This window comes from Haemaphysalis longicornis, unplaced genomic scaffold (genome assembly GCF_048455015.1).
Source record: "Haemaphysalis longicornis isolate Haplotype H1 unplaced genomic scaffold, Haemaphysalis longicornis Haplotype H1 scaffold_3, whole genome shotgun sequence".
Taxonomy (NCBI): Eukaryota; Metazoa; Arthropoda; class Arachnida; order Ixodida; family Ixodidae; genus Haemaphysalis; species Haemaphysalis longicornis.
In genome coordinates this window covers 55768809-55792938 of record NW_027526335.1, presented here as the reverse complement: position 1 = coordinate 55792938, position 24130 = coordinate 55768809, and the positions used below count along the sequence as shown (strand labels likewise).

The 24130-nt window shown below is 47.6% G+C and overlaps 2 protein-coding genes across 2 annotated transcripts in view; one reads left to right on the top strand and one right to left on the bottom strand.

Annotated features, from left to right (window-relative positions):
• The window catches only part of Gogo (thrombospondin-1 like protein golden goal), a 99499-nt gene extending 84761 nt beyond the window's left edge, over window positions 1-14738 (top strand). Inside the window, exons 7-10 of the mRNA XM_077703183.1 lie at window positions 1037-1198; window positions 5107-5532; window positions 8075-8508; window positions 11595-14738. Coding sequence (XP_077559309.1) covers window positions 1037-1198; window positions 5107-5532; window positions 8075-8508; window positions 11595-12104 — 1532 coding nt within the window. The 3' untranslated portion in view covers window positions 12105-14738. The remainder of the gene's footprint in view (window positions 1-1036; window positions 1199-5106; window positions 5533-8074; window positions 8509-11594) is intronic.
• A 2847-nt stretch (window positions 14739-17585) lies between these two features.
• On the bottom strand, window positions 17586-18794 carry LOC144173260 (transmembrane protein 107-like). The gene has a single exon (XM_077701746.1). The coding sequence runs from the start codon at window positions 18305-18307 to the stop codon at window positions 17891-17893; it is 417 nt and encodes a 138-aa protein (XP_077557872.1). The 5' UTR covers window positions 18308-18794; the 3' UTR covers window positions 17586-17890.
• Window positions 18795-24130: the final 5336 nt, after the last annotated feature.

Genomic DNA, 24130 nt, shown 5'->3' with positions numbered 1-24130 from the left:
GCAAAGCTGTTGTAACCACTACACATGGTGATGGAGGAGGGTATGAAATGTTTCTCGTCGTCTCGGCGGGCTGGTCACTTGCGCTCGGGTAGTGCCACTAGATAAGGGTACTGAGTATCGGCAATCTTTTCTCCTATTGTTCCGTGCCGCCGCCATGATAATTGGTCAGATCGCATTACGTGATATTTGTTTACACTGCGACAGTTCATGGGCGCCGCCGTTTTGTTGCTTATGCGTTGTAGTTGGTCAGCTCTGGTAGGCCTATAGCTTGTCCTTCCTCCTCTGCGGCTGCGCGCGACCGACGTCATTCCTATTGTGAATCAAAGATAACGCGTGTAACAGCATTTCAGCAGCCGAAGTGTGTCCAAAGATTCCATTTTGCTGCATCGTCGGTAGTGTTGTTAACAAGAGACCCGGTCAAAGGTGACTGCGAGGCCGTCAATGCGGCTGTCTCGCAACACTGATAAACGCCAAAATGGCCGCCGTTGCTGACTTGCGTGCCTCAGTGGCGGTACTCTAATACCTTATCTACTGTCACTACGCTCTCCTTCTGTGGCGGCAAATGCTGGATCCTGGCTTGCCTGACGCATGCTTTCGGCGTCTTGGGAAAGAACTGCTCTATTTAGTGACACTAGTCCTGCCTAGCCTTCAAAGATAATCCAGAAACACGTGGTGGGGGGTCCCATTGTTCACAGTCACCTTATGATTCATAAATTCGGTGCTCGTTCTGTGGTTTCCTTAAACGAATTCTGAGCTATATGCTGTATGCCTGATTAGCCAGACGCATGCGCTCGGTGTCCCAGGCCTTGGCGTTTTTGCCCGCAGAGATCGTTTTTGCCCACGGCGATGAAACCATTGGGGGTAAAGGCATACAACTTCGCTGTAAAAAACCCATGTATCTAGACTAAACCCTCCCTCGTCGAGTACATGTATATGGGGCTCCTGCATATGGGGCCATGTACGCCGTGGCCAGTGAGCTGAACAAAACCATGTTAGAAATTTTAGTCTTGTCGTCCCGTTTTTTTCACCTGTTAAGGCTCGTCGGCGTCGTCTTGGGGAAACTGGACCGAGTGGGGTCCGTGCACTGGCTCGTGCGGCCAAGGCACCCAGATGCGCTACCGGTTGTGTGGCCGTCCTGACGGCGTCTGCTACGGCAGCGCTTACGACACCAAGGCCTGTTCGCTGACTCCATGTCCAGGTAAGCTGGTGCGACACCGCCGCCCCTATCTCTGATCTTTTTCGCATGAACTAGAAGCTATTTCTTTTCCAACAGACGGGAATGGCTAACAGTACACATTACTTTCCATTATGTTTAACTCCTGAATCTCTTGGCTAATATATTTCACCCTATGTCGGCTCAGTGTTGCGGTATGTAACTGGGCAAATGAAATGGGTTTGAGCTCCATTCTTTAGCGAAAAGCAGGAGGATTCTTTGGGGAAAAAAAGGCTCCAATCCACGCTGTGACGGTGGTTGAAAAGCGAAGCTTCAAACGACAGCCACAAAAATTGCCCATGCGACGTCACTTGAATCCACACACGTGGCTCTACAAAAAGTGAAACCACACATTCTGCCAGCCGTTACGTGGAATTCGCGGGGGCGGCGTCTCGAACGCAGCAGCAGCGTCGGCCACGGCCGGGCTAGAGCGGCGGACGCCACCGCTGTAGCCCGGTCGTGAGTCCGCAGAAAGAAAACGGAGATGAGCTTCTTTCGAAGGTTGAGACAGCACAACGTAGCCATCCTTATGTGCTAGCTTGGGGCTACACCACCGCACGACACAAGCTCAGACACCGAAACGATTCGGCATGTGAGCTTAGTGATTCCCATTTATACCGATTTAAACTAGTTACTTTAGGAAGTTTGAGAATTGCGAGGAAGCTTAGGTAACTTCTATAATCGCTATTTATCAGAACCAGTTGCTACTTTCGCCTTTTGTAATACCTCTTAAAACACAACCGAATTGGCATTCACCAATTTAGAAAACGGAGTCTCATTCGTGGCATGCAGTGCGCAAAAGGTATCGTTTCTCTAGCTCTAGCGGCCAGATGGCTGTATGGGGTTTGTACATTTTCTTTTCCCGCCCTGCAAAACAAACCTTAACGTAAGTTTGCCGTACGACCACTTAATTCCGTCGGGTGCGGGTTACCCTGGAGGTGCTGTCGAACAAGTTAATCAAGCCGTGTGAAGGCAGCGCGCAATGTAAGCGAAGCTGCACCAAAACATGTCCAAAACAACCGTCGCTAAAGCAAACGACAAAGCAGTACCGCCAACGCCGCCGCCGGCGAGCAGGTATTTCCTTGCGAGGAACCGTAATTCGCCGCGCCCTCTTCAGTGTGCTCCATGAGTGAAACCGTGAGTGACAGGGCAGCCTTCGTGGTAACGGTGCGGCTCAAAGTTTATGTCCAACACTTTGCATATGAGTAACGTGTGCCTGTGTGACGCAGTGGGATTGAAATCGCTTTCGTAACGAGAGGGACCCAGTTTCGATCCTGACGAGTGGAAGTGGTTATCTTTTCAAAGCATCTGTTTAATTGTGTGACACCGCTTGACCACGTGGCTAGATACCGTGACCCTGGACGAGCTAAGGCGATAAGCTGGGCCCCAAAGTGCTCCGCACTTAATAGCAGCGCAAAGACCATCCACGTGTTGCGCAGCTTCTACCATGCCGTCGAGCCGCCTGCATTTTATAACCCTGTAGGGAGAGGGGCCAGACGTCTTGTTTGTGGCTGAGCTCCAAAACGCAAGAAGACCCTACCTTGTTGAGCAGGGTCTTCTCGAACTAAAGTAAGTCACTGGCTTGACATGCTGCGCCAAGAGTCTTCGCTGCATATCCAAATAGTGCGTCAAGTGTTCTTTGCAGTGGCAATTTGGCTATTAGCGGACCGCTAGCAAGTTGCACTACGATACCATCCTTATCTCCCCCCGACTGCATACCCTGGAACATGGAATATATGACGCTGAAAGACGAGCTTCGACAAGCAAGCCTTCACCGGTTCAAAAAATACGTTTTATCATCAACCGGCCTACCAAGAGCAGGTGAAACAGAAGAAAGCTTTTGTCCCTCGCCTCCCTCCCCCTTTTTGTTTCACAGCGAAATCTGTTAGCTCTAGTTGGTCTTAAAATTTTGTGTCGCAAACAAACAAACAAAAAAAAAATCCCGGGCAATCTCCAATAACGTAAAACCTGGGTAGGGGCAAAGCATGCAATGTATAAGTGTATTCAAAGATTGTAAGTATCTCTCTTGCCATACGGTGCGCGCTGATTGGGTGCCGGAGAAGCGCCGGTGGGAAGACCAATCGCGCGCTTGCGGAGGCGGTGGCACCCTCTTTTGCATTGTACCGGACTTTAGCAATTAAATGAGAGACAGACTGGCCGTAAATTATCTTCGTGTCACACGCTGGAGCATGCTAAGAGGTATGCTTTGAAGGAGAAAACCTGGCGTTTGAAACCAATTTCGAGACAAAATGTATGTATGTATGGAAGTATTTATTGTTCTTTAGGAAGAGAGGAAGGTCCACCAGCGGGCGTAAATTGTCTCGCCTAGGGGCGGCCAGCGGAACGCCTGCTGGTGTAGGGGAGGTGGGGTGGGGAGGAAAGTGTACATAGGAATAGGGGGATGGAGTAGAGGGTTTACATGAAACATATATAACACATAGGCAAGATTAACAAGGAACATATATAAAACATATAGTTAAAAAAACAAGAAGTTAAACAATGGAGCAAGGTACGAATACATATAAACACACATATGAGTTAAACGGTTGTGCAAAGGAGACGGAATTGAGCAAATTTCTGTTACTAATGCAATTAAATCCTGATTATTCCTGTGTTTTAAATTAGTCGAAATCATGTTAGTTTATTTTGAACCGGTTTTATCTACTATAAACTTGTTTTTTAACCATCATTTGACAGCTTGATTTACTGTGACGACATGAGACGACGACGACGACAGGAGACGCCGGCAGCCCGAGCACCTAAGATGCTTCGCCCATAAAGCCCAGGCAGGGCCCAGCAGTTCTCGTCGAAGACGCTGAGCGTATGCGTCAGGCTTATCAGGTGTACGGCATAAAGCTCTGTATTCGTAAAAAAAAAACATAACCAGCATCGAAACCGCATATGGATGGCGCCCGTGAACAATGGGATCCCCCTACCCCCCTCGATATGCGTTCATGGTGAAGATTGTTTCCAGACTATGTTTAAAGGTGACGCAGGACTAGTGTCACTAAATAGAGCAGTTCTGACCCAAGACGCCGAGCGCATGCGCCAGTCTAGACAGGACGCGGCATTTGCCGCCACAAAAGCCGAGCGCAAGCGACAAGCCCACCGAGACGACGAGAAACACTTCATACCCTCCACCATCAGTATTTGTAGTGGCTTACAACAGCGTCGCTGGACATCCACTTTCGCAGGGCGGGATGAGGACCTTTTATTTTTATTTTAAAGCAAAAGCTATCTTTCTTAATGGAACCGATGGCGTTCCGTCACAAAACTAATTCGTTTCCCCATAGACTGGTTGGTCAACCAAAAAGCTCTGATCAGGTCTCTACACACACGGCGCGTGCGTGTAACCGTTCTGACACATGTGTCAAGACGGTTACTTCAAAATCGCGACAAAGGAACAGTTCTAGAGAAGACATACCTTTATATCATAAATCACGTATCGGTATATGCATTTACATCGTTCGCACATGCATTTACTTAGTGCGCGAAAAATCGTCGCATGGGTTCTTTCTTCGTTTGCAATTTGTGTCTTTGTTGGTTTGACGATCGATTGGACGCACTTTCAGCGAAGGTTGAGCGCACTTTTAGCTTTCGCGCTTCTCTTAATTTTATTGGGGAAGAGATGGTATTTTTTTTCTTCTTGAAGAACCTATAGTTTCTGGGAAAATAATATTTGACATCCACCTAATATGCAGTTGCACAGCTACAAAGGAAAGCTAACAGGTTTTTCAGAAAATTTGCAGTTGAAGAAAAATTCGCCCTGGTCCAAAACGCACGGTCTTTTGTGCATTAACCACTGATTTGGCATTCCCGGAGCCCATGTTCTTCTGTGGCATAGTTCCGATCCGAACAATTTTAGATCAACTTTTTATTTTTTTCCTCGGCAGATACCACGCCGTCAGCTGAGAACACCACGGTGACCACTCCGTTGCCCTCCACGTACTGCATCTGTGGCTGCACCCTGACGGTGATCAGGAGAGCAACCGTGCGCTTCTCCAGCTCGGCGCCGTGCGTGGACAGCCCCGTGTCGTGGGTGCTGAAACCCTTCTCGCGCCATGGGCTGGTGGCCGTGCGGGTGAACGAGCTGCAACTGGGCGGCAGCGCGGGTGAAATTATGGTGCGCGACGGCACGTCTCCGATGGGGGTCCTGCTGGCAGCAGCGCCGTACGAAGAAGCAACAGGCGGTAATGAGATGCTCGAAGTCACCTCTCTATCCGGGCCGATCCGCATAGACTTCGTGCCCATCATGACTGCAGCTATAAACGCATCGGATGAAGGAGTGGCCAGCTTCAGCATCTCCTTCTGGGAAACCAGTGAGTACAGTGTATACCCCTGTGACGTAAATGCGATGTGGGTTGCAGCGCGGACTGTGTAGGGCATTGCAACAAAAGCTTTTTAAGAAGGCCGTGTCTAGAGTGCCGTCCGACGGTATTATAAGCACTCCACTATATCGACGTCCACCGGCGTTTTGTGGTAAAACTGCCGCGTCTGGCAGTACACCGCATTAGATAACATAAAGCTAGGCAACCTAACCTAAACATAACATAAGATAACCTAACGCGCGCAAAGAAATCATTTAGAACACCAAAACCAACCTAAGGTATAAAAATTACACTTCAATTAAATAACTAAAAAAAAAAACACCGAGGCAAAAGACGGTCTTGAACCACCGACTTTGGGATCATGACGCTGAGACGGATCCTCTACACTACAACGACAGACTCTTTGGCCTGTGCTAGCCTAGTGTTAAATATTTGAATGTCGTCGGACGGCACATTAGCCATGCCTGCAACGATCATCTAGAGTGCCGTCGGACGGCACTCTAGACACTGCGTTTTAAGAAGCAAAAACAGTATTGATTTTTTTAAGGTCATCATACGACACAGAATGCTGGGATAGTGACCAGAGGTACAGCGAAAACTTCACGGTGACGCAAGCCAACTCGGGAACGCTAGGAGCCTTACCAGAAATTTGTCACGCATATGTTTTATCCCGCATCATTTCTTTCAATTCCTTGCCATATCTGACATTCGGTGCCCAACGTATACGTACTAGAAAGCTTGCGAGGTCTTCACCCTGCTTTGATTTTCTACTCCCAGCTGACAGCGACACTCTATGATTGATGTATGGTTACAGACAGTGCCTTCGGCGGGTGAAGGACTGTTGGTTATACTTGCCCGGGCGTGAACTAGTGAGCAATGGTACACAACCGAAAAAGAAAGGTTAAAATGAAAATTGGCCGATTTTTTGCGTTAGACCTACAGGACGCATGCCAGAGAATTGGCACATTTGCCTGTTTTAGCTGGACCCGTCTATCTTAAGCATCATCAGGCATACTCCTCCACGGACACCAATTCACACGTCAGAACGCGTCGCGTCAGCGTTGGCGCTGCGGTCCCCACCTACGCCCGGAGAAGGAACGGCGAGTACCTACAGCAGATCTCCTTCACTGGCAGGACAGCTGTCCATGTGGCATGGCGTCTGACCAGAGCATATAAGGGGAACTGGTTACCTGCGAGCGCGCATCGTGGCAGTGGTTGGCCTGCTACTTAATGAACGCGTGTCGCTTGGCTATGGTGCACCGGCGACGACTTTAATCCGTAAAACCACGTTCCGCATAAATCTACACGTATTCCCCACGTGGCCTCAGCGACCAACTTCGTTGCCGCCGCGCCGAAGTCAATTATGGGTATTCCCTCATGGCCTCCGTAATCAGCAACGCCATGCCGCGGCAGCTGATCACGGAGGCCATGGTTCCCTCGTGGCCTCCGCGATTTGCTGCCGGCGGCGCCCCGTTGCTCCGGCCGTCCCATTCGGCGCGGAATCAAGGGAAGCGGTGTAATTTCGCTAACTCCGACACACGCCGCGAGGCGGCGCCGTTAGCCTAAGGTTGAGGCGAGGCTCGTCTGGCCGACGCTGCCTGCGCAATGAGTTGTAAATCAGCCTTTGTTGTCGCGTCTTTGGTATAGAAAACTTGAATATATAGTCTATGTATTTTGACTCGATCCTACAAGTACAAAGTTGTTTAACGTACGTTGTTTAACACCCACGATTGTCTTTGCACGCAGCTTTAGTGGTGGTTTGCTTGGAAGGCGAATGCCGAGAAGGGTTCTGTCATCTCGGGCAGAGTGAATGCCAGCGTGCTGAATTCTTTTTTCGCTGCTACATCATTTTCGCGCGATATCGCTGCGCGAAAATATGCTTTTTTTTGCCTTTAAGTTGTTTCGAACGCTCTGGGTATCCGTTGTGCGTGCGTGCGTGCGTGCGTGTGTGTGCGTGCGTGCGTGTGTGTGCGTGCGTGCGTGTGTGTGCGTGCCTACCCTAATGGCACCAGTAACTACTTCTACTTTCACCTGCATTGGTGTGCGGTAACTTTTTTATTAAACGTCGCACACAGGGTGCGAAGGCCGAGTTTTCGTCCTCAGCACCCGCCCGCGCCAGGGAAAACGACCTTAGGCTAGGCGTGCCGCGGTGCGGCGGAAAACGGCGAAACAGCCTCTTCGCAATTACGCTCTCTCCGGGCGATTGGAACGGCCGGAGCAACGGCGCGCCGCCGGTAGCCGATCGCGGAGGCCACGGTTCCCTACACATACTCCGTCGGGCGCACGAAAGAGGGAGCCACATGCATGATCTGTGTGCACGGGAACGTGCGCTTGAATTCCATCCCAATATGATTGTGGTGCGTGGCGCACTGCCGCCGAGATTTCAAAAATGACTGAGGAATAGGCTCTGGAGGGGCAAAAAGAAGCGCCGCGTTTATATGAAGGAGTGTTGACAATAATTTCATGAGGCGTTAATGGAACCGGCCACGAATGCCTAATTACTGCGGTATTAAATCGATGTCAATGATTCCAGACTCAACTGTGGCCAGCATGGCTTCCAGAGACCAGCACCATTCTGCCCTGGCGCCATTCCACACGTCCGTGCACGCGCTGCTGGCCTTTCTTGGCTGCGCTGTGGTTGTCACGGTGTCCCTGCTGGCGGTCGCGTACCGCAGCCGCTGCTGCCGATCGCGCCGGCGAAAGGCTCGCAGTCTGGCCTCTGAGTCGCTCTGCTCTGACGGCGGGGTCGACTCGCGGCCCACGGTGCGCCTTCTTGCAGCAAGTTCGCTCACCTCGATCTCGGAGGTGTCTGGCGAGGACGACGACGCCCAGGAGATGCAGGCAGTGCCAGCGGAGAAGGCTGCCCTCAAGTGGTCGGGCGAAAGCCCCGAGGACTACATGCATGACGCGTGCCTCTTCAAGTCGGTTGGTTCCATCTGCACGGCTTCGGTGTCCTCTACACCTATGGTAGGTCATGCACGCAGAAACGTTTCAGCGGCCATAGCCGCACAGCCAACATCTTAAAAGTTTCGAGTGAGCATTGAGCACGTGCACCGAAGGATAGAAAAGAGACCTGGGATCAGACCTTAAAAACTTGTACCGTGTCAGCCCTTCAATACATTTGATGCGTACACATGTTTTGTGTGAACGTCAATAGACTTTTTGAAAATGGAAAGCTAGCTTGCGTTAGGATAGTGAAAAGCTCGAGGCAGGCCGTAAACGCTAAGACACCGTCTTAATGACAGTTTTCAATCCTCAGAGACGATATCCTAATACCACAGGGTCTTCCTGTCTATTTTTAAAGAGTGTCTCTCGCATTGACTCTGCGTCGGCCGCTCTCCGTAGGTCTAGAACTGAGGGACGTATTAGGTCATTGGAATTCTTCCAAACGTGCCTCTCCAGCTACAAAAGCCTTATTGGCGTAGCTAAAAGTCGCAAGTCTTGATGAGGCTTTGTAAATAGTTAAAATCATATGTTCCTTTTCATCATTATAATCATCATCGTCATCGCATTCATTTGACGTAGCAAGCCAGGCAGCTCAGCTCGGCTGATATCGCCAATTTCATTAAAGATCGTTCACCTCTCTCTCTCTCTCTCTCTCACACACACACACACACACACATATATATATATATATATATATATATATATATATATATATATATATATATATATATATATATATATATATATATATATATATACAGAAAGAAAGGCCGGCAGTCTACAACGCCAAAGAAGGCATAGGGGTATGGTTAGAATATTTTTTTACAGTTACTGACGTTGCATTTTTTTATTATTATATTAATTACGTTAGAAAGAAAGAAAAACACGCGCCCAGAGTGGGGACCGAACCCACGCCTTTCGATTAGATTTCGAATGCCTTACCAATTCGGCTATCTGGGCGACTGTGTCCTCCTTCACTTGGCTATCTGGGCGACTGTGTCCTCCTTCACTTTCTGGGGTATTTATATGTACTACAACTGTATCTGATGCTTGAGGGTGGTAGCCAGCGCCACTCAGACTACACGGGGAGAAGGGGACCTTCTTTTCAACCCCCGGGGGCGTGACACGAACGTCTACAGCCTGTCATAAGTGGGTAACTGGCGGGAAACCCTCTTATGCTACCTTGGCATAAAGGCTGCCAGAACCGAGGCCCTCGCTAAGCTTTCGCACGATAATAGGGTTTGGAAAATGAGGGGCTCGTTAGGAAATACAGAAAGAAAGGCCGGCAGTCTACAACGCCAAAGAAGGCATAGGGGTATGGTTAGAATATTTTTTTACAGTTACTGACGTTGCATTTTTTTATTATTATATTAATTACGTTAGAAAGAAAGAAATACACGCGCCCAGAGTGGGGACCGAACCCACGCCTTTCGATTAGATCTCGAATGCCTTACCAATTCGGCTATCTGGGCGACTGTGTCCTCCTTCACTTTCTGGGGTATTTATATTTACTACAACTGTATCTGACGCTTGAGGGTGGTAGCCAGCGCCACTCAGACTACACGGGGAGAAGGGGACCTTCTTTTCAACCCCCGGGGGCGTGACACGAACGTCTACAGCCTGTCATAAGTTGGTAACTGGCGGGAAACCCTCTTATGCTACCTTGGCATAAAGGCTGCCAGAACCGAGGCCCTCGCTAAGCTTTCGCACGATAATAGGGTTTGGAAAATGAGGGGCTCGTTAGGAAATACAGAAAGAAAGGCCGGCAGTCTACAACGCCAAAGAAGGCATAGGGGTATGGTTAGAATATTTTTTTACAGTTACTGACGTTGCATTTTTTATTATTATATTAATTACGTTAGAAAGAAAGAAAAACACGCGCCCAGAGTGGGGACCGAACCCACGCCTTTCGATTAGATCTGGAATGCCTTACCAATTCGGCTATCTGGGCGACTGTGTCCTCCTTCACTTTCTGGGGTATTTATATTTACTACAACGGTATCTGACGCTTGAGGGTGGTAGCCAGCGCCACTCAGACTACACGGGGAGAAGGGGACCTTCTTTTCAACCCCCGGGGGCGTGACACGAACGTCTACAGCCTGTCATAAGTGGGTAACTGGCGGGAAACCCTCTTATGCTACCTTGGCATAAAGGCTGCCAGAACCGAGGCCCTCGCTAAGCTTTCGCACGATAATAGGGTTTGGAAAATGAGGGGCTCGTTAGGAAATACAGAAAGAAAGGCCGGCAGTCTACAACGCCAAAGAAGGCATAGGGGTATGGTTAGAATATTTTTTTACAGTTACTGACGTTGCATTTTTTTATTATTATATTAATTACGTTAGAAAGAAAGAAAAACACGCGCCCAAAGTGGGGACCGAACCCACGCCTTTCGATTAGATCTCGAATGCCTTACCAATTCGGCTATCTGGGCGACTGTGTCCTCCTTCACTTTCTGGGGTATTTATATTTACTACAACTGTATCTGACGCTTGAGGGTGGTAGCCAGCGCCACTCAGACTACACGGGGAGAAGGGGACCTTCTTTTCAACCCCCGGGGGCGTGACACGAACGTCTACAGCCTCTCATAAGTGGGTAACTGGCGGGAAACCCTCTTATGCTACCTTGGCATAAAGGCTGCCAGAACCGAGGCCCTCGCTAAGCTTTCGCACGATAATAGGGTTTGGAAAATGAGGGGCTCGTTAGGAAATACAGATAGAAAGGCCGGCAGTCTACAACGCCAAAGAAGGCATAGGGGTATGGTTAGAATATTTTTTTACAGTTACTGACGTTGCATTTTTTTATTATTATATTAATTACATTAGAAAGAAAGAAAAACACGCGCCCAGAGTGGGGACCGAACCCACGCCTTTCGATTAGATCTCGAATGCCTTACCAATTCGGCTATCTGGGCGACTGTGTCCTCCTTCACTTTCTGGGGTATTTATATTTACTACAACTGTATCTGACGCTTGAGGGTGGTAGCCAGCGCCAGCGCGCATATATATATATATATATATATATATATATATATATATATATATATATATATATATATATATATATATATATCTTCTCATTATGTATACTCCTGCACATTCCTTTTTCAGCTCAAAAAGCGGGTTCCCGTTGCTACGGTGTCACCACAGCCCCAGAGTCAAACGTGCACTCCGCGTCCGTCACTGAGGCCGCGCCCGCTCAAGTCGCTACTGAGGGCCAACAGCCGCGACGGTGGTGCCGGAGACTCGGTCGAGTCGCTCGAAGGCGCTAACGGCCGTGGCGGAGTCAACCGGCGAGCGGCGCTCGGACAGGGCGACCGCGTGACATCGGCCGGGTCTAGGCCGAGCGCAGGCATCACGTTGGCCGCGTCGCTCTCCGAGCTCAGCACAAGCGGCACCGAGGACGGCTTTGAGCTGGACTACTACGACTACGGCTGCCACGAAGTGCCCGGATCCTTCTTTAGCCAGCAAGTGGTCGGCGGCTGGCCGCCCTTCTTGCCGTTTCCAGGCGAAGACGAGCTGCTGGAACTGCAGCTGCAGAACTACACGCTGCCTCCACCCACCGAGACGACGGACATCAGCGCTGTCGTTGATGTGCACGAGTCGGAGGATGAACAGTGACTGGCCAAGCGTTGACCTGCAGCTTCAAAATGCTTCTGAGGCAGTGATGACGTTGTCAGCCTGAACGAGAAGTGGAGGACGGGTATAGTTTAGGAATCTGAACTTTTGCACTTCAGCCATCAGGAACTACGAGCGCATGGATGGTGTATGTTGTTTGGAACCTGGAGAGTGTACGTGATGTTTTCTTGATGATTTTCTGCTCAGTACGTTTTGGAAAGATTGCAGCGTGTTCACGAGAGTCTATTGAGTAATGTCGTGTTTATAAGTCGCACACAAGAGACGTGCCGTTTGGACCATCGCATGTACACAAAAACCCAACGTCGCTCTCCCTTTCAGTTTTTAGCACACGACCTGTTGTCTTTGGGGATGAATGTCAGGTATTCCCACGCAATAGAGCATTCGTGGTGAGTGATGGAACTTGCACACAACTTCAAATGTTTTGTTTATGTAGGTGCAATAGTGACTTTATTCAAGAACTTTATGAAGGGCTGTGACAGCACTTTGCTGGAAATTCGGCATTATTTTACATTTATTGAACGCAATCCAAAACTTTGCGCCTTCAAGTTCATGTTGCTATGCTTTTGTTGCACTCAATAATTACCGGATGAGCAAAATGAAATTAGTTGCGTAAATTAACGTTGTTCTGCAACTGCCTGAAGGACACCTGATAAAACATTTTTGTGTGTGTGTGTCAGTATAAGCCTGGCTCGTAGGTGCAGCTCATGGTTTACGTTACATATCTAGGTTATTACTCTCAACGAATACGGAGCTTTACAGATGCTGCTATTTTGTTTGCGTAATTTGGTCGAAACACAAAACTTCTATTATTACTGCATTAATGCTCCTGGTGGTATTGTACAGGAGAATCACTGAACGTTCGATACTTTGTGAGATGTCTAAAACATCTTCAGTTGACAGGTAAACTCTACGACGCCCGATTAACGTCGACGCTGCGATGCTTTAGAGAAGATTTTGCTGACCGCTACTAGATGTGTACCATTAAAGGAAGAGTAATCACGTTATCTAGGAGGGCGGTGGGGGCACGCGTGTAACAGCACTTACAGCTGGAGCCCTTCGAGGACAGAAATTTCGGTCTTCGCAATTCCCAGCCATGTCTTCTGGAAAAGGGATTACTAGCAGGATAGTGGCCGACATTCAAGGTAAAGTGCTTTATGGTGTAACACCACTAAATTAGCTTAAAAAATACAGGGGAGAGCGGAAGCACACTTCCGGTTACACGAACACTTCCTATTTTATGGCATGAACTTCCCATTTGTGCCTCCTTCCTTGTCATGCTGGCTCAAGAAGCCTATTTCGGTCACATGGTACGGCATTGCACTTTATACGCCTCATGGAGCAGCATAGGGATGACAACTTTCCGGAATATCTTTGGGTGATTGTTTCACATCGTACGACACTGTACGTTAGACGCCTCATGGCATAGCATAGGGCTGATAACTTTTTGCAATCTTTTTTTTTTTATTTTGCGTGTTCTATTTTTTGACCGTCTTATCACTCGAACGAAAAATATATAGCTGCCTGCGCTAACTGAATTATCGCTTAATCAACCTCATTTAGTTTTCATTAATGCTAGAATGCTTACCACAGCATCGTTGCGAACACTCCAGTTTTCATTGACTTTAGATGAACCGATATGTTAAGGCGTTTGATCCATTTCATCAGGTCCAGTTGGAGGTTTTAAGAATCGGACCTTTTCTTCCAAAAATCCCAATCTGGCTTACGCCATCATTGCGACGTCATAGCGCTCACAAGCATGCCGCACAAATTTTAGTCACACGCACAAAAAAGCATTCTCGGGGAATACACTGTGCTCGCAATGGTATTTTGCCGCTTATTTAGAGGCGTGGCTTCTTCTTCGTGTTCCCTGCACAGTTTATCATATAAGGTCAGCAGGTTTTGGAGAAGCAGCGTGTTTTCTTCATGTATGGCATCTGCTGTGGGAATCTGTTTTTAGTATTTTTATTTCATAGTGTTATTGCTCAGTACCTGAAATTCACAACGCAATCATCTACTTGGTTTTTTTTATCATGTACAGATGTGGTAGTTTCAACGCTGGACAATTGTTGCTTGCATCCATTTTCCCGTTCAGAAAAGGTCATTAGTAGCGCTGTTTGATATTGCGCTTCCCTCGTTGTCACTGTTTTTTGCTCTTTTTTTGTGAGCAGGGCATTATGTGTGCGGTCACACTCAACCAGGCCATTGCTGTGTTGTATGCACACCAAAGAACTTATTGCAATCTCGAGTGCTGAATCCCTTGAGGGAAGGTTTCTTTTTTGGAAAGTAGGCGCCCCGCTATATTCGTATTTTGTTTTAAATAGAGGTTAGCATTCAGACATTGCATGGACTAGTCATGAAGTGTGCAGCTCTTATAATGCTACAGAAAGGCATGTGCACGAGTGCTCGGAACACGGGCGAGCGGTTTTCTTGCCCACTCAAATCGAGCCTGTTCCTTTCATGTAAGACGGGTGTGGACAAAGCAGCGATAATCGACCTCTTGCGATGTGGCAACTCCTGGTCTAAGTCGCGTGGTTGTACATAGTAGAAAACGCTAGTCACTTTTCAAAGACGTGTTTAATAAAAAGAAATGTTCCGACCCGAATTTTTCACTCTTTTGTGTATAACGGAACGTCGCTTTTTTTGTGGTGGCATTGGAAGTAAGTACTAAAGGAGGCCATGTCAACTTGTTGGTAAGTGTATCTTATTTATAATTAACCTGCGTGTTTAGTATTCCAGTAAAGTGCATGTCATAAAGCCAATTATTGGCAATTATTTTCACTGTCGTCTGAGCACTGTTTCGGGCTGGTTGTTTACCTTCGGAGAACATTGGAATGGCGATGTCTGGTTGAAAGTGTGGCCACTCTGAGTGCGACAGATGGGGTCAGAATACGCCGTGCGCCAAGTAGGTGATACTGCTAAGATTTCCTTTGACAGTGGAAACAATGAGTGGTCCGGTATGAACAGTGAAGATCACCCTTCCTTCGTGAAACTAGGAACTACCCAGGTGACGCAGGCTGTGGCACTTCTAAGTGGCCATAGTCACTTGGTTCTGTAACTAAAGCATTGCATGACGGCGTCCTGGAATGAAACCGCTTAATTCTGTAACATTCAGCCTGCTCAAAAAATTAGCAGAGCACCCTTTTTTTAAACATAAGCCACACAAAAAGTAATTCAGCAGAAAAACTTAATTTGCTGTAAGATATATCACTTAAACTGCTTATGGTAAGTGTTAAGCGAAAAACACACCCGTAGTGCCAAGTGTAGCTCTTCCAGTTTATTGCGACTCCATTGGGGAGCATGAAAACTACTGAAAATTCCATTTTTTTTCGCCTCCTCGGAAGATATCCCCTCTTTGACAAGCACAATAACTGCAAAGTATCGTGTCATTTCTTTAATTCCAAGGTGCAAAAAGTTGTTTCGGATGGATATATATTTATTATAAATAAATAAATAAATGAATAAATAAATAAATAAATAAATAAATAAATAACAAGAACGCGATGCGGCAACTGTGCCATCCAGCCTGAAGTGTTTCTGAACTGGGCCCGCTCCGGCTTCGCCATAACCGCCGACGTTGTCGCAAGGTGACAGGGACGCCACGTTCACTTTGGGACCCCGAGCAACGACTTCCAGCAAGCCAACAACCTACCGCTTGCAAGTTCTCCGACGGAAACTTCTGCGGGAAACTCCCCTTCTACAGACCTCGAAGGAATTCAACAGACCGGACCTGCACCAAGTTCCTCCCCTTCTCTCTTGGACACCTATGTGCTCTGCTACGCACTTCATGGCACAGCCAAACCTGACCTTCCGCACCTCGTCTGGTCTTGGATGGGCCTTGCCGTACTTCGCGCCCAACACCGCATGGCGTCGGTACACTCATGTGAAGAGTGGCCCTCTGTGCGCGTCAAGGATACGTTGACGGCACTCTGGAGCTTCGTCTGTGCGGCCTCAATGGCTGGGCATTATTGGTGTCCTCCATGCCCCTCCTCTCCCCTTGCGGCTTCGGGCCATCCTTTCTTAATAAAGTCTTCGTTCCGCCGCCCAGCGGCCGTAGCCGCGATGGCGCTTCCTTAGGTGTGACATCGGTAAATGAGCGTCTTTAAAAAAGTTTTCTCAGCGAACCAGTCCTCTATTGCGATCAAACTTCACATGAATGTTTAATTTGTGGTCTATTTCGTGTAACACCAACATAACAGACGGCACTGACCTGCGTATTTAGAGAATAAGCAGGAACTATTTGCGCGCCTACAAGGAATGAAGGCCATATATTGACCTTTTTTAGACCAATCTGGAACAGCGGCGCCACCTGGGGCATGGAGCACGAAACTCGCGATGCCGGAGCCGAATTCGGCGGCAGATCCAAAACCATCCCTAGCTTCGGATGACCACGAATGGCTACATAAGAGCCGGTACTTACGTTAATAAAAGGTACCCACGGGTCTTCGTAGCCAGTAGCAATAAACGTTGTTTTCTGTTTCTCTCACCTACTTTCAGGATTGGCTGTCGTCTGCTGTGCCAGATTGCCGGGCTTTCCCAAATTAGACTCAGGGTTTTTTCTTCACATTCGTTTACATTGGTTTTTGTGTATTATTGTGCGCATGCGTGTCTGTACATGTGACCTGCTGTTATGGGATCATTCGCTGCAGACTAACAGACGAAAAGGCAGCCTGTTCAATGACACCGCAATCTTCTTTCAACGCGGTGATCAAAGATCGACGAAGGTGGTAGAGGCTTACCACACAAAAAAAGTTGCTGACGCGTGCAAAAGCACACCATGCTTGTCCCTTCTGAATGCGAAAGATGTATGTATATGTTGATGAGTGGGCTATGGGAGACCATGAGCATGCGCAGATTTTTGTTAATTTTTGTATTTTTCTAGGCCTTCTGGCTATATATTTTATGTTGCTCCAATAAAAATTTAAAAAGCGCCGCTCCTGTGTTCCTTGTTCCTGAATTTAGTCCTATCCGTATCGCGCTGCGAAAAAGAACCAAAACAGGTTGTCGTCAATAAAAAGATTTGGAACCCTCCTTTTCCGACTTGGATTTGGAACCCTCCTTTGCGGGAAACTGCATTCCCGTTGGGCCCATGTGGAATTCTGTTTCAGTTTTCGATAAAGCGACCGGCAAATGACTTCCAAAGAAAACTGCATTTACCTCATTGTTTAGCGTTATGACATAAGTACTGACGCAACAGAGAGCCAATTACGCTTACTAGACGGTCGTTTATCTTACCGTCTGTCACGTTAATTCGTACAGAAAGGGTGTGTCCACGACCACACATCACAGTTGCGTTAGCGCTGGGCGTGTACCCGACATGCAGTTGAGCTCCAGGTCGATTTCTTGGCGTGGCCGCCAAGTGGAGTCGAGGGAAAAAAGTTGCACGCTGCTGTGCCCCATCATGGCCATTGTTGTCGCCATTGCGGTGCAGACGTTACATTTAAAAAGGCAATTATTGTACGAAGTTTTTATTTCCAACTAGGAATAATCGAAGGCCTAATGGGGAACTGCAGGGGAAGGGGTAGGGAAGCTTAGAAAATTTAGGTACCATCGCTATATTTTAGGCACGCATTCATTTTTAGTGTCAATAGCCGCTTGACAGTACCGTGGCATATGATATATTCAGGAACTCACAAACATTTCGTTGTTTGTTGAAAGCAAAAAAATCAATAACATGAGCGTTTTTTATAATGTTCCCTCACCCAATGACGAAGGGAAACAAAATAAAACACGGTGCACTTACTATATGATTGTATACACAGATATATCTCTCAAGGGACCTTCTTGAAGAACACGACCCCGACAATTACGCACACTTCCCCGAATGCAGGGAGCACGCTACAAAACGCGAATATCCACCAGTACGCGGAACAGTTCCATAAGTCGAACACAAAGAATGTCAGCGCCACGGTGGCCGCGCAGTGCGCTGCGGTCGAGATGAGGGCTTGGGAGGCGAAGAACATGGACACGCCGGTGAGGAAGCCGACGAGTTCGAAGACTCCGAGGACAAGTCCGAGCGAGAGACCGACGATCACTTCAGTGCTCTTGGCGGCGTACTGCGCCTCGTTGAAGCCCCGCGGCAAACAAGCCCTCACATTCTCGTCGTAAACCCAAAGTAGAGTCACCAAGAGCACTAGGTGAGCCGACAAAGTCAGGAAGCGGCCTGGAACCAGAGCGTTGTTCCGCATGGCAAAGCTGGATGTCGTCGAAGGAAGGCAGGTGGTCGGAAACGAATTTTGGTTTGAGAACTGACGCTTCAAAGTTGCGGGCCGTCGGTAAGTCGTTCTTCCGTCGTTTGCGCGGTCGTGGTTTAACCAGCCGAAACGTCCGACATCAACAAGAGAAAAAGATCTTGACAAGAGAAAGGACCTTAACACGACAAAAAGAAGACGTTGAAAAAAAATACGAGCGAGCCGAAATCAGGCTCCAAAACCATTTCGGAAGCTTCTCTCTACCCCCTTGTTGACGCAGTAGAGAAAGGTATATCCTTGGGTAGATGCCATTAACACCGGAACAGCCTCGTACATCACTTCACAGTCTGAACGTCATGGAGTGAGTGGTAATACATATACACAAACAAAGCTTCTCACCGTAAAGTGACAGTAACCACGTCCATCGCGGCCCCGGGTCGTTCGCAGCGTTTGTTTTGTTCTGGCCGGCTGTTGCCATGACGACGTCAGAACACTCGGGGCGAGCGTGCGAGCACCACCTACGGGCGCTTTCGCGGTTGAAAATAATAGCTGCGCTGTTTGTTTCAGTGTTTTTAACCTGTTTGTAACTTTCCCTTACTATCGCGTAACAGCATTTTGCAAACTGGAGTGAAAAGTTTGCCGTCGTGCAGTTCACACGACGCCAATCACTTAAACGGAAAAGCTTTGCTGCTTACCTGCCAGATCCCCTCCCCCACACCCCAAAATAAGTAAATAAAGCAACAAAGTAGAATGGGGAAAAGGGAGCACTAAATAAGAGAAGAGCAAAGAACAGAGAATTAAAACAAACGAACAAAACGAACAGACGAAACAAAGGAAGAGAGGGGAAACGAAAGAAGAAAAAGAAAGAAAGAAAGAAAGAAAGGAAGAAAGAAAGGAAGAAAGACAGAACTAGAACTACGATGCGCGTACCGCTCAGAAGTATACCGAAATATAGCGAACCTTGTTCGTACAGCTCAAATCCAAATGTTGTGTTTAGCCTACGCCCTGATAAAAGGTGATATCGCCCAGAATGTGACGTTGTTAGCAATTTGTTATGAGTTGCCTTACGGTTAGGTGCGGATCATTAATGATGTGGCCCAGCTCCCACAAGTAAAAGGGTACTAAAAAGAAAAGAGATAATGTGCGGTCGTATCTAGCTACTGGAGGTGCCTTATAGTTCATTCACCAGCACTGAACTGACAGCATAAGTCGCGCGGCGCGCGGGGCTGACCTGTTCCATTTTTTTGACGCTGCAAGTTTGGCACTCGTGTGTTTGCCTGCCAAACATGCGATGGTTACCAAATTTGCACTATCGAAAAACTGGAACAGGTCAGCTTCGTGCTGGCGAACAAACTCCAAAAGAATAAGTGTCCCAATAAACCACAGAAACCAGGAGCAACCACGCTAACAAAAATAAAAACTTCAGAAGAGAAAGTCGAATGGCTTCTGTTTTCCGCTGCATCGGACGACTGTATAGCGCGTTGCTGTGCGTATGGGGGGCATTTATAATTCACTGGCAATGGACGTGACCCGCAGACGTGATGTTCCGGCGGGAAGACATGTTGTCCCGCGCGTCTTCATTTGCAACGACGCAGTATTGCAGCCACGCTTTCAAACACGCCCACCCTTCCCGCCTTCTGTGTTCATTCGCGTAATGGCTCGCTGTCAATGGTAGCACGCGGGGTCGCGTATGGAACGGCTTTCAATTTTGAGCACGGCCGCCTTATCGGCCCCGCCGTTCGAACCCCGCCTGCTGTAACATAACCACTGGGACAGTAGTACCACTCTCCACCGTATTTCTGCAATGTATACACACAGTCGAGTGCGGGTGCAAGCGATTTTACAGCCACCGGTCACGTTTCATTCGGCGAATTAAGAGGTGGGAAATGTGCGACTATTTTCCGCAACTTTGGATACTTGTGCCTCTGAATTAAACCGTTCCGGGAAAGTAGAGCGTCGCTAGAGAAAAGTCATGGGTTGGGTGGATCATTAAAACGTTTCCCCGTTGGACGAGAGTTGCCCAAGCCGACCCACAAGTAAACGAAGAAAAAAAAATGGCCGAGTATTTGCTTGTTTCACTGCAAATGTCAACAGACGATAGTCTTCGGCCGCCTCTGCCACGTATCTGCCTCTTCTCTCTCCCCATCACACCCCTCACGCTATTTCCCTGCCTTCTCGCTCCTGCCATGATGAATGCAATGAAGGTTCATTCAATTCAATTCGATTTTCCCGCTATGATGATGATGATGATCATGTTGCTTCTCCTTTGTAACGGGGTGGCGTTGCACAGCGACCTTAGCCGTAACGCCACTGTACAATTACTTCGCAAAAAAAAAGAATTTTTATGGAATTTTTGTGCTACAGTTAAACCTGGATATAAGGAAGTTGACAAAAATTCGAAATTTTTCGTTATATCCAGGTTTTCGTTACATGAAGGCTTCGAGTTAAGGTTCGCTTGAACGAAGCAGAAACGAAACCAAGATGCTAGACATCAGTGACCGTGAACTCCCGCTTCAAATATTTATTCCACAGTCAAAACTGCGGGATTTGCGCCCGCTGCTTTCCCACATATACAGTCATTACACGGCACATCAAAGAAGCAAGGTCCCTCTTACCCCCGTATTCACAAATGTAACTTCAGTATCACTTATGCCTTTTGGCACCTTTCGGTGGCTTAACTCGTTTCAAGGACCAAACTTTTGCTGAAAGGGCGCCTTTTCGCTAGCTTGTTGCTCTTTTCCGCACTCAAAATTGTTGAGAGGGTTACAACTCAAGAACGGCACCACCTCATGTAGTGTATCGCACCGCCAAAGCGCCGGACCCGTGACGTCAGTGCGCGCGCGTTTTGAAAGGGGTTTGCTATGAATGCGTCTTATCGTCTGCCTTGTCTCACGCAGTTTGTTTGTCGTCACTGGAGTCGTTTATAAGCATATTAAGTCCGAAAAATCACGTGAACGGCTCACGCCATGTTCAAAATATTCCCAGTAACGTCCTACTTGCGCCGCACGGAGAAACATCCGGCTACGGTATAAGGCACAGCGGCAACTTTCGGTGCTGTTCTTAAGTTGTCACCGAGTATAGTTTGGATACTGTACTGGGCGGCAACGTTCTTCTGCCTCGCCGGCGGAGACTGCATTCAAAATTTCGAGCTTGTCTTAAAAAGACAATTTTTTTTTTCGTTTTCTGGCAGCAGAACTCATCACCGACGTACCGGCCTCACAGATAGCAGGGGAGGCTCATGATAACACGCCGCCAGGCAGGCCTAGCATCTAACCGACACCGCACTGGCACTGGAAACGCACAGCGGTTTGCAATACGGGCGAATTGCGCTAAACTTAGTGCATTTTTCCAGCTCATTTTAAGAAAAAGTGTGCAAAAAACAATGACTCGTCAGCGTACCGAATTCGTTACATCAAGGTTACCCGTCGCAACGCCTTCGTTACATAGAGGTCGCCAACACGTGGGCTTCAATGGGACTGGTAATGAATGGGGAATCGAAAAACTTCGTTAAATTCAGGAATTCGTTACTTAGAGGTTCGTTGCATCCAGGTATGACATCTTTGTTCGCGTGTCTTCCCAGATTGGTCTCTGCTCTTTTCCCGCCAACATTCTAACCTTCTTTTACTAACCTCTTCTGCTGTCCAGATGGCGCACGGTCCGCGAACCATCTCTTGGGACACCGCGCGTCCTTTCGCTTTATCTTTTTTTTTTTTGTTCTCCTTGAAACAGCTCGAGCCAAAAATGTCTTATTTTTCAGTGTTCGCATCCGAAACCGTTTTCTTGGCGCATAGTTTTTCATTTGCTGTCACAAAGAAAGCAACCAAATGTGTACACTCGAATAACAGAACGCCTGTACAGTAGAATCTCGATAAATGGAAATCGCTTTAACGAAACTGTCGCTTAAAGGAGCCTCGAAGACAAAATACAAGTTGGGTTTATTAGAAAGACTGCTTAGTCCCGATAACAATGATACCGATATCATCGCAATCTTTGAACAAATAACGGAGATATTAAAGAAAACGTGTGAAGCAGTCGCGACCCCCTAGCCAATTTCCCGCAACTTTTCTATGACGTCACGGAGCCTTGTTTGTGCGATTGGAGGCCGCCTAACTGACCTGTCGCGACGACACATGACTGGACGTCTGTAATGGGGCCTCTAGTTCCATTTGACCGCATCACTTGAATGCTAACGTGCAGTTAACGCGCTGAAAATTATGTTTTATTGTTGGCCTGTATGACGTCATTCTTGCTCATAACATGTCACTGTGGCGCAAAATTTGAAAGTCTTTAAATACTTCTTGCTTTTTTTTGTGAAAAAAAACATCTTTGGGGGCTGTAATGGAGCTGGGTGAGATACCGAATCCTAGTTCTTTCAAATTACACGAAGTTGTATTTTCTCTCCATGGCTTCTTTAAACGGGACACTAGCCTGTAAGTTGGTTGGTTTTGTATTCATATAACGTAAAAAAGCTCTCGGTAATCGGAACTAAACTTTCCGCGTCACCGTAAAAACGCAACCAGAAATGGAACTTCTTGTGAAACCCATTGGCATGAGAATCAGCTTTTTGTGGTTCCAGGTGTTTCGTTTTTGTTTTTTTTTTCTTCCCCCATGTTTTTTAGCCTCGTTGGCCTCGTAAGCCTCGTCTCGTAAGTGGTTAGCCGTGTTAGCGCAACGAATGCAACATCGCAGTTCTTGTTCCAGTCCTTAGGTCTCGATTCTCGACTCCGAGGTTACAGGGCTCAGCTCCTGCCGCCTCGTTAGTGCCATCGTTGTGCTATTCGTCCTTCATTACCACGTTGTCGTCTTCTAAATTCGGTGGCTCGTAAGCACGCGCGAAGTTGAGGCTTCTAGCCTCCGTGACAGTAGAATCTCGATAAACGAAAATCGCTTAAACGGAATTGCCGCTTAAACGGAACATTTGCCTGGAATTTGGTTGGTTTTGTATTCAGATAACGTAAAAAAAACTCTCGGTAATCGGAACTAAAATTTCCGCATCACCGTGTAAACGGAACCAGAAATGGAACTTCTTGTGAAATCCACTGGCATGAGAATCAGCTTTTTACGGTTCCGGCTGTTTCGTTCTTGATTTTTTTTTTTTTTGTTCCTCCATGCTCTTTTAGCCTTGTTGGCCTCGTAAGCCTCGTCTCGTAAGTGGTTAGCCGTGTTAGCGCAACGAATGCAACATCGCAGTTCTTGTTCCAGTCGTTCGGTCTGGATTCTAGACGCTGAGGCTACAGGGCTCACCTCCTGTCGCCTCGTTCGTGCCATCGTTGTGCTATTCGTCCTTCATTACCACGTTGCCGTCTTCTAAATTCGGTGGCTCGTAAGCACTCACGATGAGGCCTCTAGCCTCCGTGAAGATGCTGTTGCAAGGACTTAAACAAAAATAATTGACGCATTTTGTAGTGCACAGCGACTCATTGTTGCCAAATCAACTTTGTGAATGTTGTGCCTACGCTTCTTGTAGTTTTCTTGCTTTCTGAAAACTATCAGCTACAGTCACTTTCTAGTGGTTAGAGTTCCATGAAATGCCCTTAGAAGTGTGTACGCGCATAAATGTGCACCTTAGAACATCTCTCTCAGTAAACGGAACTCCTGTTAAACGGAACTAATTTTTCCGGTCCCTTGAAGTTCCGTTTATCGAGAGTCTACTGTACTTAATGTTCGAATATTCTTTAACTTTGGCCAGAGATGTGAATTGAGTGACAGACAGACAGACAGACAGATACAGACCAACATTTTCGTACTTAAATAGCCCAAAAAAGACTACCGTCTTTAAAATTTAAGTGGTTCACCACCATTGAAGAATGACGTCACGCC

What these genes read in the sequence shown, in the direction of transcription:
- LOC144173260 (XM_077701746.1), bottom strand. Translation starts at nt 18,307, where the DNA reads ATGCGGAACAACGCTCTGGTTCCAGGCCGCTTCCTGACTTTGTCGGCT.